The sequence below is a fragment of the Meles meles genome, chromosome 13, assembly GCF_922984935.1.
Source record: "Meles meles chromosome 13, mMelMel3.1 paternal haplotype, whole genome shotgun sequence".
In the NCBI taxonomy this organism is placed as follows: Eukaryota; Metazoa; Chordata; class Mammalia; order Carnivora; family Mustelidae; genus Meles; species Meles meles.
Window position 1 is genome coordinate 29,335,636 of NC_060078.1, and position 17,459 is coordinate 29,353,094.

Genomic DNA, 17,459 nt, shown 5'->3' on the forward strand with positions numbered 1-17,459 from the left:
TGCAAAGAGTGAGAGTTTGACTTCCTCTTTGCTGAGTCAGATGCCTTTTATTTCCTTTTGCTGTCTGATTGCTGAGGCTAGGACATCTACTACTGTGGAATGGCAGTGGTGATAGTAGACAGCCCTGCCGTGTTTCTGACCTTAGGGGAAAAGCTTTCAGTTTTTCCCCCATTGAGAATGATATTTGCATGGGTTTTTCATAGATAGTTTGATGATATTGAGGTATGTGCCGTCCATTCCTACACTGTGAAGAGTTTTGATCAAGAAAGGATGCTGTACTCTGTCAAAAGCTTTTTCAGCATCTATTGAGGGTATCATATGGTTCTTGTTCTTTTATTTATTAATGTATTGTATCACATTGATTGATTTGAGGATGTTGAACCAACCTTGCAGCCCAGGAATAAATCCCATTTGGTCGTGGTGAATAATCCTTTTAATGTACTGTTGGATCATACTGGCTAGCATTTTGGTGACAATTTTTGCATTGTGTTCATCAAGGATATTAGTCTATAATTCTCCTTTTTTTTTTTTAAGATTTTATTTATTTATTTGACAGACAGAGATCACAAGTAGGCAGAGAGGCAGGCAGAGAGAGAGGAGGAAGCAGGCTCTCCACAGAGCAGAGAGCCCGACGCGGGGCTCGATCCCAGGACTCTGGGATCGTGACCTGAGCTGAAGGCAGAGGCTTTAACCCACTGAGCCACCCAGGCGCTCCTATAATTCTCCTTTTTGATGGTGTCTTTCTCTGGTTTTGGATCAAGGTAATGCTGGCCTCATAAAATGTGTTTGGAAGTTTTCCTTCCATTTCTATTTTTTGAAACATTTTAAGGAGAATAGGTATTAATTCTTCTTTAAATGTTTGGTAGAATTACCTTGGGAAGCCGCCTGGCCCTGGTCTCTTGTTTGTTGGGAGATTTTTGATGACTGCTTCAATCTCCTTACTGGTTATGGGTCTCTTTAGGTTTTCTATTTATTCCTGGTTCAGTTTTGGTAGTTTATATGTCCCTAAGAATGCATCCATTTCTTCCAGATTGTCAAATTTGCTTGTGTGTCGTTTCTCTTATGTTCTTTTAATTGTTTGTATTTCTTTGGTGTTGATTGTGATCTTTCCTCTTTCATGCATGATTTTATTTATTTGGGTTCTCTCTCTCTCTCTTTCTCTCTCTCTCTCTTTTTGATAAGTCTGGCCAGGGCTTTATCAATCTTATTAAATTTTCAAAGAACCAGCTCCTAGTTTTGCTGATCTATTCTACTGTTCTTTTGGTTTCTATTTCACTGATTTCTGCTCTGATCTTTATTATTTTTTTTTTCTCCTGCTGGGCTTGAGCTTTCTTTGCTCTTCTTTCTCTAGCTCCTTAAGGTGTAGGGTTAGGCTGTGTTTGAGACCTTTCTTGTTTCTTGAGAAAGGCTTGTATTGCCACATACTTTTCTCTCAGAATCACCTTTGTTGTGTCCTAAAGATTTTGAACAGTTGTGTTTTCACTTTCACTTGTTTCCATGAATTTTTTCAATTCTTCTTTAATTTCCTGGTTGACACACTCATTCTTTAGTAGGATGCTCTTTAGCCTCCATGTATTTCAGTTCTTTCCCACTTTCCTCTTGTGGTTGAGTTCTAGAGTTCTAGCTTCAAAGCATTGTGGTCTGAAAATATGCAGGGAATGATCCCAATCTTTTGGTTCTAGTTGAAACCTGATTTGTGACCCAGGATGTGATCTCTTCTGGAGAATGTTCCATGTGCACTAGAGAAGAATGTGTATTCTGATGCTGTGGGATGGAATGTTCTAAATATATCTGTGATGTCCATCTGGTCCAATGTGTCGTTTAAAGCCTTTATTTCCTTACTGATCTTTTGTTTAGATGATCTGTCCATTTCAGTGAGGGGGGTTTGTTAAAGTCCTTTACTATTATTGTATTATTGTTCTCGTATTTCTTTGATTTTGTTATTAATTGGTTTCTATAATTGGCTGCTCCCATGTTAGGGCATAGATATTTAAAATGTTAGATCTTCTTGTTGATATAGTGTCCTTCCTCATCTCTTATTATAGTCTTTGGCTTAAAATCTAATTTGTCTGGTATAAGGATTGCCACCCCAACTTTCTTTTGATGTCCATTAGCATGGTAAATGGTCTTCCACCCCCTGACTTTAAATCTGGAGGTATCTATAGGTCTATTTTTTTTAAGATTTTATTTATTTATTTGACAGAGAGATCACAAGTAGGCAGAGAGGCAGGCAGAGAGAGGGGTGGGGGGAAGCAGGCTCCTCGCTGAGCAGAGAGCCCGTTGTGGGACTTGATCCCAGGACCCTGAGACCATGACCTGAGCTGAAGACAGAGGCTTTAAACCACCAAGCCTCCCAGGTGCCCCGGAGGTGTCTTTGGGTTTAAAATGAGTTTCTTGCAGACAGCATGCCAATGGGTCTTGATTTTTAACCATTCTGATACAGTATGTCTTTTGATTGAGGGCATTTAGCCCATTTACATTCAGGGTAACTATTGAAAGATAGGAATTTAGTGCCATTGTATTGTCTGTAAGGTGGTTTTCACTGTATATTGTCTCTGTTCCTTTCTGGTCTGTTACTTTTAGGCTCTCTTTGCTTAGAGGACCCCTTTCAATATTTCCCACAGGGCTGGTTTGGTGTTTGCAAATTCTTTTAGTTTTTGTTTGTCCTGAAGCTTTTTATCTCCCCTTCTATTTTCAATGACAGCCTAGCTGGATATAGTATTCTTGGCTGCATATTTTCCTCATTTAGTCTCTGAATATATCACGCCAGTTCTTTCTGGCCTGCCAGGTCTCTGTGGATAAGTCTGCTGCCAATCTAATATTTCTACTGTTTTATGTTATAGACCTCTTGTCCCAAGCTGCTTTCAGGATTTTCTCTTTGTCACTAAGACTTGTCAATTTTACTCTTAGAAGAAGGGGTGTGGACCTTTTTTTATTGGTTTTGAAGAGGGTTCTCTGTGTCTCCTGGATTTTGATGCTTATTCCCTTCACCAAATTAGGGAAATTCTCTGCTATAAGTCACTCCAATATACCTTCTGCCCCCCTCTCTCTCTCTTTTTCTTCTGGGATCCAAATTATTCTAATATTGTTTCATCTTATGGTATCATTTATCGCTCAAATTCTCCCTTCGTGGTCCAGTAGTTATTTATCTCTGTTTTTCTTAGCTTCTTTATTCTCCATCATTTGGTCTTCTATATCACAAATTCTCTCTTCTTCCTCATTTATCCTGGTAGTTAGAGCTTCCATTTTTAATGGCATCTCATTAATAGCTTTTTAAATTTCAACTTGGTTAGATTTTGGTTCTTTTATTACTCCAGAAAGGATTCTCTGGATCTTCCATGCTTTTTTCAAGCCCAGCTAGCGCCTTGATAATTGTCATTCTGAACTCTAGTTCTGACATTTTACTAATTTCTGTACTGATTAGGTCCCTAGCCATCAGTACTGCCTCTTGTTGTTGTTGTTGTTGTTGTTGTTGTTTTGTGGTGAGTGTTTCCACCTTGTCATTTTATCCAGATAAGAATAGATGAATGAGAGAACAAAATACTAAAAGGGTAGCAACAACCTAAGAAAAATATAAACTAACCAAATTGGAAGAGACCTGAAACTGGGGGGAGAAGAAAGGAGGAAAAAAAGAAAAAGAATTATATATAGATATGAATAAATATAGATATAAATATAGATATCTGGTGAATAGAACAGAGCCACACACTTGATTTTGGATGTATTTTGGTCTGGTAGAAGAAACTACCTCCCAAAATTTTAAAAAATGAAAACTTATATATATTTATGGAAATAAAGGTAAACATGATAAAGGAATGGAATATGACTGTAAAGATGAAAATTTAAAAATATTCTAAAAAAGGAATTGATAAGATAAGAAGTTGGTTGAAGAGAGAAAAAAAAAAAAGAGGAAAGAATGTGATCAGGCTGGAGACTAGAACAAAGCCATGCACTAGATTTAGGGTATATTTTGATCTATTAGAAGAAAGTGTATCCCAAAATTTTAAAGAAAGAAAAACCTTTATGTACACAAAAAACAAGGTTAAAGACAATGAAGGAATAGAATATGACTATAACAATGAAAATTTTAAAAGATGTTTAAAAAGATATTGATAAAATAAAAGTTAAAAAACATTCAAATAAGAAAGTGGGAAAATTTTTTTAATGGAATAAGAAAAAAATAAAATTTTAAAAACTTAGCTTTGAAAGACTAAAGAATCATGGGGGCGGGGAAGCCATTAATTCTATGTGTTGCTTTCCCCTAGCTCTGGAGTTTTGCAGTTCTCATTGATTAGTAATCTTGGTATTGGTTGGATGTTCTTGCTAATATTCTGGGGAATGGGCCTGTTGCTGTGATTCTTAAATGTCTTTGCCTGAGGAGGATTTGCACTGCCCTTGCTGGGGCCCAGGCTAAGTAATCTGCTCAGTTTTGCTCTTGGTAGATTTTGTTCCCTGATGCTTTCCATACAGCTTTGGAGGATGGGAATGAAAATGGCAGCCTCTTAATCTCCAGCCCTGTAGGAGCCAAGAGCTCAGGGCTCCACTCTCTCAGCGCTCTCAGGGAAAAGCCGTCAATCATTCCTGTCTCCCTTGTCTCCAGCTGTGCTCTGTGCTCACCAGGCCTGTGACTGAGCATTTCTATCTCCGGTGCACAGCTCCGTTTGGAGTCTCCAAACCCAGGAGATTCCTGCAGTGCAATCCCACACCAGTCTTCCCAGAGGAGGAAGGAGAAGATCTCCCTGGATCTGTCACTTGTGGGGTCCCTGCTCAAAGAGCAGGGGTCCGACTGTGTCTTGGATCATGGTTTAAGGTAACCCCAAGCTGAGAGCCCATTTCTCAGCTTCAGCTCTGAGGCCGGCTTTCCCCTCTCTGACACCTGGCAGCTCTACCATCCTCAGACACCCCTGGTCTTTTTGTGACCTCGTGGATCCTGAGACCACACCACGAGGGCTCCACCATCCCCACCCCTCCACACCCCCACCCCCCACTTAGCCTCTGGAGCGACGTCCTTCAGTGGAGCAGACTTCTAAAAGTTCTGATTTTGTGTTCCACTGCCCTACTGCTTGCTGGGAGCTGGCCCTAACCCCTGCAGTATTTCTTCCCATGTATTGCCTCAGATTCACTTCTCCACACATCCTACCTTCCAGAAAGTGGTCAATTTTCTCTTCCTAGAATTGCTGCTCTTCTTCTCTTCCATCTCCTGTTGAGTTTGTAGGTGTTCGGAATGGTTTGATAACTATCTAGCTGAACTCCTGGGACTTGATGGTATTTAGGTCTCCTGCTCCTCCACCATCTTGTGTTCTCTCTCTCTCTTTCTCTCTCTATGTGCTTAGTTCTGTGGTCCTATCACAAATTTGTTTCAATTCTCCAATACATTTGTAAAGTGTTTCCTAAATATTCAGTTTCATGCAGGTGAACCATCAGGCCCATTTGTTTCTCTCTAGAGAAATCTCTCCAGAACCCTCTTCCTCTTGTTCTAATATGGAGCAGCTGCTTATGCAGCCAGCAACTCAGTCTTCATCCCAGGGCATCCCCTAACTTTCAGAAGAGAGGATGCCACCTGCTGTGGGGATGTCTATGTGCATTTCCCAAACTTGAAATCAGTTACCCTATTTTAAGTTCTCTTCCGTTATTAGCGTGTTTCTACACCCAAACTTGTGTCTCCAAATTCTGAAACTTATAGGGTTGTACAGCACAAATTGGCTTCTTTCATTGACATCCACAGACACTTGATTTTCAGATTTCTCGACTCTCCTGGCTCCTCAATCTACTTTCCACCTTGTAAGTTTTCAAGATCTCAGGACTGCTCTCATCTCCCTTCTCAATCTTTTGGTTCTTGTGCTTTTGTACCTTTTAAAAATCCCTTTATTCTCATTTTAGGGGCATTTCAGGAGGGGAGTAAAGGTAAACACATGTGCTTAATACATCATGTTTGACTGGATGTTCACTGTATTTAGAACTACACATGCTCTGAGGGTTTGTTCATATAAGCTCCTCAGGGACTTTTTCTTTTTAATATTTTATTTATTTATCTGAAAGAGGAAGAGAGAACATGAGCAGGGGAGGGGCAAAGGAAGAGGGATAAGCAGATGCCCCACTGAGCGGGGAGCCCAATGCATGGCTTGATCCCAAGTCCTTGAGATCATAGCCTGAGCTGAAGGCAGACCCTTAGCCAACTGAGCCACCCAGGTGCCCTGTAAACTTCTTGGGGTCTTACTGAGATTTATGCCTTGGAGATTTACAAACCCAGTTCAGTAGCTACATATAGCACTGTCACAACAGATCAAAAACTGGCAAAGAATTTGGTGAATTTAATAACAAAATTCTTACAAAATATTAACTATCAATTCTTTCTATCATTTGGTCTTTCAACAAATGCAACACATGTTTCCTGAGTATCTACCATATGGCAGGGCACTGTTGTAGTTTTGGGGATTACATTGGTGAATAAAACTAATAATGTCCTGTCATGGACACTTTACAATCCAGTGGTGGGGGACCTCACAAGAGCAAAGGGACCGATTTCAGATAATAGGTTCTGTGAAGATCCCTGCCTCTGCCAATACATTCCATTCTCTCTGTGTGTCTCTGTCTTCACATAGGGCTTTCCCCTTCTTAAAGAACCCCATTCATACTGGATTAGGACCCATCCTAGTAATTTCACTGTAACTTGATTGTGTCTGTAAAGACCCTACTTCTAAGTAAGGTCCCACTCCCAAGTACTGGTATTTAGGACTTCAACATATCCTTTGGAGAAAGATAATTCAATCCCTAACAAGCCACATAATTTACAAAAACTCTCCAAGTTCACTATCCTGTAACTTCCTCTTAAAATTTTAACTATAAAATTTAGTTTTCTAAATTTTATAGTCTTTCTATATTGATGCATAGTGATCTTTCTCAATCTCTTTTCACAGTTGCAGAGTGTTCCACTATGTGGCTGTACCATAGTTTATTTCATAGGACCCCTGATGTTGGACACTCAAGTTCTTTCTAATATTTCACTATTTAAATGAGTAGCATGTACATTTGCCATTTTGTATGCATGCAAGTGGATCTGTGTGAGAGATTCCTGCAAGTGGGATTGTTGGGTCCAAAGGTAAACTCGTCTGTAATTTTGGCAGATATTGCCATATTCCTTTCATAGGGGTTGCACCATTTTGCATTCCTACTAACTGTAGATGACACTCATCAAACTTTTCGAGTTTTATTAGCATGTGACATGAGAAATTGCATTTCTGTGCAGTTTTGATGCCTTTTTCTCTTATTATGCACCTCCACATTTTAAACATTATTTTTTAAAAGATTCATTTGTTTATTAGAGAGAGAAGGAGAGAGACAGCACATGTGCATGAGCAACAGGGAGGTGCAGAAGGAGATGGAAGGGGAGAGAATCTCCAGCAGGCTCCTGGCTGATCACAAAGCCCATTTCAGGGTTTGATCTCACAACCCTGAGATCATGACCTAAGCCGAAATAAAGAGGTGGATACTTGACTGACTGAGCCACCCAGGCACCCCTAAGCGTTATTATATGTATTATTTTATGTAAATTTTTGGCCAAAAAACTATAATAAAAATTTCTAACTTCAAGTGTGTGGAATACCATAACCTATGGAAACATACTTGGGTTATTTGCTGAAGTTGGGCCACTACTGAAGAATATGACCCATCCTCCTTACTCTGATGACTCAAGTAACCCAACAAAATAATTTTCATTTAGTAGGTCAGATGCAATTTCATAGTAGGGAATGATTGCACTCAACCTCATGAACTTTTAATATCTCTTAGATTCTCTCCTGATAAGCAAAGGAGCACTTACTTAACGCATAGTATGGAAAGCTGTACATCTTTTTAGGAGAAGCCAAGTTCCACCTCAAAGATCTAGTTCCTTGTGGTTGTCTGGATTTATTTTTCATCCATATGCTTCTCGTTGTATCATTCTTTTTTTTTTTTAAGATTTTATTTATTTATTTATTTTAGAGAACGAGAGTACAAGAGGACGGGGAGGAACAGAGCAAGAGAGACAAACAGACTTCCTGTTGAGCATGGAACCTGACTCAGGGCTCGATCTCACAAACTTGAGATCATGACCTGAGCCAAACCAAGAGTCGGGCATTTAACCAACTGAGCCCCCCCAGGCACTGCATTCAGTTGTATCATTCTTGATAGGAACCATTTCCCAAGTTTCTTGAATAAAGTGTCAATGTAGTTTGAATACTGCGGACTCTTCTTATTGTTACAATCAAATTACACCATTTAATGTTCTGATACTAAGTTGTCACAGTTTTCCTTTTAGGGATCATCTGGAGCATTTATGCTATTAATTTTCACACTTGGGTCATGTGCAATATTCCCTTCTTTGCAGGTGGTACTGTGAAGGAAAGGAGCTTGAAAATTCCCCAGACATTCATATTGTCCAGGCAGGAAATCTGCACACATTGACCATTGCTGAAGCCTTTGAAGAAGACACAGGACGCTATTCCTGCTTTGCTTCTAACATCTATGGGACAGATTCAACCTCTGCTGAGATTTATATAGAAGGTAAAACAAAATACTCTTACAGCATGGCCCTTATTGGTAAGACATATTTATAAGAAATACTTATTGAAGGCCTACTGTACCACACATTGTTCTAGGCAGTGAGGACAATAGCAGTGAGCCAAACAGACAAAAGTTCATGGACAGATGGAATTTACACTGTAAATGAGAGAGACAAAAAATAAATGAGATAAATAAATAAAATATATAATATAATAGGTATATAAAATGGTTCTGATCACCAATTCCAACCTGTGTGTGGTATGTGGGGTTGGGTGTCCTACAATTTAATTCAGTTCTAACATCACTTACCTGGATATAGTGTTAGATCCAGCAGGTTAAGGACTTAGGTCTACAAGATGGCTCCTACCTCACTTCAGATGCCAGTCACAAGTATTAGGCCCCCAGATAACCCACAACTTCTGTCTCACTTGGCTGCAAATTGGAGGTTTCCACAACACCCTCCTTGGGTTCAATTAATTTGCTAGAGTGGCTCACAGAACTCAGGGAAAAGGATATGATAAAGAATATAGATGAACAGCCAAATGAAGAGATACATAGAGTGAGGTCTTATGTGGTCTGGAGTGCACAAGCTTCTGTATCTGTAGAGTTGGGGTGTGTCACTCTCCCAGTGTGAATGCAGTGGTGCATTTGCCAACCTGGAAGATTTCCATGCTACTGGGATTTTATGGAGGCTTCCTTGTGTAGGCATGATCAATTATTGTCTCCATTTCCTGTCCTTCTCCCCTCTTAGGAGACTGGTGGGAAGGGCTGAAAATTCCAAGCTTCTAATCATGGTTTGGTCTTTCTGGTGACCAGACCTCATTTAGGAACCAACCAGAGTCACTTCATTAGAACGAAAGATGCCATTGTGCTCTTATCACTTAGAAATTTATAAGAGTTTTAGGAGTTCTATGGGGTTCAAAGACAAATGTTAGAACAAGATATGCTCATGACTTAGGAAATTATAAGAGTTTTAGCAGCTCTGTGCTGGGAACTGGGGGCAGAGACCAATAGATATATTTTCTGTATCTCACAGTATATGTAACACTACAGAAGAAATAGAAAGCAAGAAAAAGGAATAGGAAATACACATATGTGTGCATATTTGCTTGAGTGTGCACGTGCACGAGTGTGTGGGTGGGGAGATGGGGGCTGTCGTTCTACAGATGGCATAGTCAGGGAGGACCTCACTATCCAGGTGACATGAGTGAAGACCTGGAGGAAGGGAGGGAGTGAGCCACAATGATATTCAAGGGAAAACTACTCTAAATGGAGAAATCAGTAGTACACTGACCCTGAGATGGGAGTGAACCTGTTTAGGTATAGAGGTGAACCAATGTGGCCTAGATGGAGGAAACAAGTAAAAAGGTAACAGATGAAGTCAGAAGTTCAAGATGGGGTAGAGGGGGGAGGATGCAGGTAAACAGATCATGCTGGTCTTTGTAGGTCATTGTAAGGACTCTGGCTTTTACTCTAAGGGAGATGGGAAACCGTAGAGGATTCTGAGCAGAAATGTGACATAATCTGACAGCTTTTAATGAGGTCACCCTGGCTCCTGATTGAGAATATACCTCAGGGAGTCGAGGGTAGAAGCAGGGAGACCATTTGGGAGCATTGGACAGGCATTTACATCAGCACCAAACTTGTATGACAAACTTTAGGGAAGAAATCATTTCATGTTCCTTATATATCTACCTAAGTTTTTTCCATTTTATCTCATCTCTGAGTTTTTTCAGAGAATAGAATAGACAATAGAAAAGAATAAAGAGAATAGAAAAGAATAAAGAACTATTTTTTAGCACTTTAATCATCTCTAATACCTTATGTATGCCTTGGTTTTAGCACTTAAATATTGTATTTTTTTGGTATAAATTCTCATTCACCAACTAGATTATAAAGCAGAACTGTCTCATTCCTTTTTATATCTTTAATACCTTATGTAATACCAAATATATAGTGAATATTTGATAAACATTTATTGAATAGATGCATGAATAATGATAATAATGAGTAATGCATGATAGATATGTGTTGTATGTTTTTATCTGCAAATTTTTTAAAGTATAATAAATACCTCCAGATTTAGCTCAGTTATATCTTCCTGGAATTCACTATCTTGAGAAGTAAATCCAAGATCAAAGCTTTGCTAGCCGTGCTGAGATTGGATTGCTGATTTTTTAAATTTGTGGCAACAGGGCTTCAAACACTCCCACTCCCAAGATGAAGTATGACTTGTTAATATTAGGGTTGGGCGGAAGAGCATCCACCTACACCTACAATGTTCAGAATCCAATGTAATCCCTCCTTTTATTTAATCTGTGTAGGCCAAAAGCAAGAGGATTTATGGACAGCATAAAAGGTCTGCAAAAAGGGCTCTGTTAGAGGCATAAGCAGGTGTTTTGTATATAAGTACATTTGACATTTAGGCCGGTTAATTTGAACTCTGTCACTAACTGGCCATGTGACCTTGAACAAGTCCTTCAACTACATAGGATCTGTTTCTCATCTGTAAAATTGGGTGTTAGTGTAGGAAATCACTGAGTGCATATCTAGGTCTGAAATTCTATAGGTCTTCAAATGCCTAGGAACTGGTTTAAGAAATTATCGTCTTTAAGATTTCATGTCTTGTTTTTATTTTTCCAGGGGTTTCTTCTTCTGACTCAGAAGGGGACCCTAACAAGGAAGAGATGAATCGGTAATTCTAATTTTCTGTCTTAAGGCTTTAGCATCCTCAGATCCTGAGAAAGCTGCTATTTGGTTTAGTAGAACTTGAAAAGGGTGGCTCCAGGGTATGACCTCAAAAAGTAAATATTGAGTAGATTTAGAGAACTCTACTTCTTTTGCTTTAAGTCTTTCCTAGACGAAGAATTTTAATATTGCCAGTATTTTAAAAATGAGGTGATCATCATACTTATCATCATACTTATATCATCATGCTATATCATACTTATATCTACAGAGTAAAAAGCAAATAGCCCAGTGCTTCAAAAAAATTCATGTTTTGTGACTAGATATTAGCATTCATAAAGACACAAAACCTGATTATCTTAAATTATATATGTGAGTGATGTAAGTAAGTCATAACTTTTTGTTAAACAATTATACTTAGTACTGAACAAGTTACATCTATCCATTCTTTACTTTCCCAGCCATCAGTTAAGCACCTACTCTACGCCAGGCACTTCATTAGACACAATGTGTAATAAGAAAAAGCAGATGCTTCCTACTTTCGAAAGGTTCACAGTCTACTAGAGAGAAATACATAGCAAAAATAGCAAGAGATGTATACCAAGCATATAGAAAGCAAGAATAATAAAGTGTAATGATATAACCATGGGCAGGGTGTATTGGACTTGGCACAAAGGTCTCTTTATTGGTTGGGAAGGGTCCGGAAAGGCTTCACAGAGTTGGTAACCTTGAGCTGAGTCTTAAAAGAGCAGTAGGTGGACACCCCCGAACAAGGAAGGAAAGAGCATTTTCAGGCAGAGGAAACTGTGGACAGAAGGCATGGGACCTGAAACGGATGCAAATTCCATTCTCTGAGATTACCTGAAACAAACAACATTTGGAAGACTGGTTAGAGTTGTTGACTTGTGTTTGCAAATTCTGTCCTCCCCTGCAGAGGGGAAGCTCCTTCAGGGCAGAGATCATGTGTTAGTCTTTATTTTTATTTAATTTTATTTTTTAAAAAAGATTTTATTGATTTGACAGACAGAGATCACAGTAGACAGAGAGGCAGGCAGAGAGAGAGGAAGGGAAGCAGGCTCCCCGCCAAGCAAAGAGCCCAGTATGGGGCTTGATCCCAGAACCCTGGGATCATGACCTGGGCCAAAGGCAGAGGCTTTAACCCACTGAGCTACCCAGGCGCCCCATGTCTTAGTCTTTAAAATACCTTTGTGTATGCTTGCCTTGGAATAGAAACAATAATTTGCTTTTAGTTTTTTCACAGATACGAAAGTTCATAACCAGAGTAAATGACTTCTCCCTTTTAACTATTCCTTATTGTTCTCGTGACTTTTGGTCAATTCCTACTTCTTTCCTGCCTCTTTATGCCAACCACCTCCTTATGGTTGCTCCAGCCCTTTTCTCACTCTCATGGCCTCCAAACTACAACCAGACATTTTCTAAAAGATAATTCTGATCCTCTCATTTCCCTAACTTAAAAAAAATGTATTATCAATGGGAAAATAAAAACCAAGCACAAGGGGCGCCTGGATGGCTCAGTCAGTTAAATGTCTGCCTTCAGCTCAGATCATGGTCCCAGGGTCCTGGGATGAACCCCATATTGCACTGGGCTCCTTGCTTAGCAGGGAGCCTGCTTCTCCTTCTCCCTTTGCCTGCTGCTACCCCTGCTTGTATTCACTCTCTCTCTCTGTCAAATAAATAAATAAAATCCCAAACAAGCAAACAAACACAACATGAACAACATTAAAAAAAAAAATTAACATAACATACAAAGCCTGATTGAGTAGAGTATCAACCAGGCTTTCCTGCTTCCTCCTCCTCCTTTCTGCCACCTCAGATTTCCTACACTGCTCCTATCTCATTCAGACAATGTTTAGTTTATGTTCATCCCTTTGTTCAAGTCATTCACTTTGCTAGGAATGCCCTGTCCCCTCTGCCTGGAAAACTATGTATCCTTCAAGACACAGTCAAGTTCTCTAATAAACCCTTCCTCCACCGCACATTCCTAACTTCTTCCTCAAGTCTCTCATAACATGGTTTACAAGCCTCATGGGTAGGAATTCTGATATACAAACTTGAATAAGTAAGAAATATCTTGGTTGATTATTTTCTTTAAATCTACTTTTGGTAGTTAGGATTTAGCTTCAGTTCTGTGTAATACAGACCCCCAAATGACAGTAATGTGAATAAGAGAGATATTTTTTTCTCACTTACATAAACATATGGATTTGGCTGGCAGAATGGCTCTACAACTCACTGGGTTCCAGTGACTTCCAGCTTCATTTCATTCTAAGGGATAGCCTCGTCTTAGTCTCAGATTGCAAGTAATGAAGGGCATTCCCCACCCACTTCTTAAGGTCATTTCCCTTAGATCAACATACATCACTATCCTTCATATCTCTACTCTATAGAGAGTAGTCATGTGGCCATACCTAGATTAATGAAGGTCAAGAAATGCAGTCTTTATTTAGAATAGCCATATAAAGAAATCAGGAATTCTATTATTGTAGAAGAAGAAGATGGATGCTTTGGGGACACTGATAGCCTCTGCATCACTACATAATTCTGTTTCTGAGACCCCACCTTCTGGGCTGGGAAAAAAATTCGATCACTCATTATTGGCCATCCCTTTCCTCCTCCATGGCTTTACAAAGACGATATATATATATATATATATATATATATATATATATATAGACATAGACATTGTGTTTGATATTAAACACTGTTCTAATCATCTTACATGAATTACCTTGTTTAACCCTCACGAAAAACCTCTGAAGTAAGAATTATTATTTCCACATTTTAGAGTTAAAGGAGCTGAGGAAGAGGGAGGTAACAATTGGACAAAAGGGAAGCCCATTCTGTCATCAGTCATCTATCCCTATGGGATATGGGAGGGAATCTTATCTCCCAGACCTCAAGCTCCCTTCAAGTCCAGCGCTTTGTTGCCTCCTGACTTGCTGGGGGACTGATATCTTTCGTAAGACTGGAGACTTTTAATTAGAGGGGTTGCCATCCCCTCTGAACTCTGGTTCTCCCTCTTGTCAGGTTCTCTGACGAGATCCTCAGACCTCTCTCTTCTCAGCAAAACTAAAATAATCTCCCTTCCAGAGTCTTCTTGTGACTACTTCCTGGCCCTCTTGCCCTTCAAATAATCTATTTAATTTAATTTAATTTGCGTAAACTCGAACTTGTTGACTCAAGCTATTTCTGCTTTATGCCACGCCAAAATGCCAGAAGCAAATGCTTATGAAGCCTGGACTTTTTTTTTTTTTTTTTAAAGATTTTGTTTATTTTTATTTATTTGACAGAGAGAGATCACAGGTAGGCAGAGAAGCAGGCAGAGAGAGAGGGGGAAGCAGGCTCCCTGCCGAGCAGAGAGCCCGATGTGGGACTCGATCCCAGGACCCTGAGATCATGACCCGAGCCGAAGGCAGTGGCTTAAACCACTGAGCCACCCAGGCGCCCCTGAAGCCTGGACTTTTACTTGGAATGGAAGGGGGAGGGAAAATACAATGACAACAAGAATCTCAAGTAATTGTCTTCTGCAATTGTCTTGCTTGAATCTCCGTTAGTTACGAATATTCTTAAGTCCCCAGCTGAGAGCGACTAACTCAAGGATAGTAGTGGCATCTTATCATCTTCTTGTTGACATTGCCTATCAACATGTATAGTAAAAAGGGGCACCTCCGTGGCTCAGTTGGTTAAGCTTCTGCCTTTGCCTCAGGTCATGATCTTGGGCTCCTCGGATCGAGTCTTGCATCCAGCTCTCTACTCAGCAGGAAGTCTGCTTCTCCCTCTCCCTCTCCCTGTCTCTCTCTCACCCTCCCTGTGCACTTTCTCTCCTTCTTTCTCAGATAAATAAATAAAAATATTTTTAAAAAGTGTATATTAAAGAAGTATAAGCATTTGTGAAATATTGTTGAACAAAAATTTTTAGTACATCTAACTTGTAAGAAGTGATGACATTACTAGCTTTTCTGAAAGAATTTTCAAAAACAATGATAGGTCTGTTTTAAAATCTATATTTTAATCATTTCTCAGAATCCAGAAGCCAAAAGAGGTATCATCTACTCCCACTACTTCTGCAGCCATTCCTTCAGCAGCACCCCAAGCCCAGCATGTGGTGGCCCAGCCCAGGGTGTCAACCATCCAACAGGTATAGAGTCTAAGTGAAACACAGGTACCATGGACTGTGATGAGCAGGCACTGTGCCCATAGCCATCTTGTATGGCATGATTGTGTTCTCCTCTGTGGCAACTTCATGACTTCGGCAACACACTTCCACGATCATGATAATGGCGTTTCTTATTGTTGTGGGAACATATTCTCTAGCTTCATAGGCAGATTTCATGGGAAAAGAAACTCTTTACTAAGTAGTCTTGATAGTTCCAGTTTAATTAAGGGCATTGGTTAGGTATACAAAGAGTTGCCAGCTCTCACATTGGCCCAGGCAGGACACTATATCATGAAACTCAGTTTCATGGAGCTGCAAATAATTCTACTTTCTAAGATACAACAACCAGGAAATGATTTTTTTAGAAAGCATTTAATGCTCTCATCCTTCAAGTTAATGATGATGATTATGATAATGATGATGATTATAATGCATGCTTATTGTAAAAACATTCAAAAGATATAGAAGTATATTCAATAAAAACCTTGGTCAAGATATTACTCCCATGCCCCAACTCCTCAGAGGTACCTTTTGTTAATAGTTGCTAGCAGATAGTTCTAGGCATTTTCTGTGCATATATATGAATATATATATAATATTTTAAAAATAGGAAGTCATACTAAGTATATTTGTAATATGTTATTGATATATTTATGTATGTATGAGTAAACGTATTGATCTGCAACTTAAAAAAAAGTTCAAACAGAGTTTCTTATTTAACCCATTTAATAATGTAGAGGGGTCACATTTTAGTTCTAACCCAGTAGTTTTCAAGCTGTGGTATGTGGAGACTCGGGTTTTATGGAACTTCCTCAGAGATTTAGGGTTTATTACAACCAGTCGAGCTCTCTCTGTATGTTGAGGCTGTGGGGATAAACAGCACTTATTTATAACCACCATGACCTCGAAAGAAATACAATCAATTCAGTATCAAATTTGAAGTCTGTGGTTCATAGACTTAGAAAGGTCAGTCTTTTGGTTTTAGAATAATTGCATATACAAAATGCTATAGACTTGTTTTATCAATCATCTAGGTAGTAATCATGGTGACAATGAATCTATTGTTGGTTCCCTTCTAATAGTGTCAGAGCCCTACCAACTATCTGCAAGGATTGGATGGAAAACCTATCATTGCAGCTCCTGTGTTTACAAAGGTAATCAAAATATTCCTTCTTTCTGTCATGGCTTTAAATAAAGCGCAGTACCCACACAAAATTGTAGGATCCAAGACTTACTGACTTAGTTCAGGATTTTGGTCTTTAATAAGTACTGTATAGGCTTTGGGGGGTTTTGGTAGTTGTTACCAGGTCATTTCAAGTCCCAGATTTTTAATACTGGTTTGCATAATGAGAGGAATGTCTTCCCCACTCACCACATTGATCTCTATATCGCCAACTTATTGCTGTTAAATGAAGTAGCCACACCTAAGGGTGAGGTGATAAGTTTCTAGCCTACTCCTACTCCTACTCCAAAGGTTTCTCTGAACTTTCAGAAGAATCAGGTTGCAGGCACATGTCTCTAGTGTTTAAGGCATGGAGTTAAATGATCTTAGGAGGCTTAACATAAAGGAACACTCTAGGACAAAGAACTTTCTTCTTCTAGTCCACCGTATCAACTATGGTGGTGGCATCAAATTCTGAGTCTCACAATCTTTGTATTCAGAACTGGAATATTTACTCAAGCACTTCATTTACAAACGAAAACACAAGAGAGGGCCAGGGACTTGAGGCAGTTTATCCAAGGTCAGAAAGCGAGTTAGTGGCAGAATCAGGACTAGAAACAAGTTCTTCCAACTCCCAGTCTATTATTCCTACCTTTATATAACATGCTTTGTTTATGTGTTGCCTGAGACATATTTAAAGTTGAAAACTGAGCCACATTTTTTTTTTGGTATTATGAAGACCACATGGATGAAATCCATACCTGGATTTATAGCTTATTGTTTATATGAATGCCAAAGTGAGGCCCAAAGAGATTTTGTCCTGTCAGAAGTATGCTTTAGTTTAGAGCAGTGGTTCTCAATCAGAGTTAACTTTGCCCCACAGGAGACATT

General features: G+C 39.3%; 1 protein-coding gene across 1 annotated transcript in view; it reads left to right on the forward strand.

Annotated features, from left to right (window-relative positions):
* MYPN (myopalladin) overlaps nt 1-17,459 on the forward strand; it is an 86,778-nt gene that overhangs the window by 16,801 nt on the left and 52,518 nt on the right. Inside the window, exons 2-5 of the mRNA XM_046027506.1 lie at nt 8,366-8,541; nt 11,185-11,236; nt 15,274-15,388; nt 16,489-16,560. Of these exons, the coding sequence (XP_045883462.1) occupies nt 8,366-8,541; nt 11,185-11,236; nt 15,274-15,388; nt 16,489-16,560 (415 nt within the window). The remainder of the gene's footprint in view (nt 1-8,365; nt 8,542-11,184; nt 11,237-15,273; nt 15,389-16,488; nt 16,561-17,459) is intronic.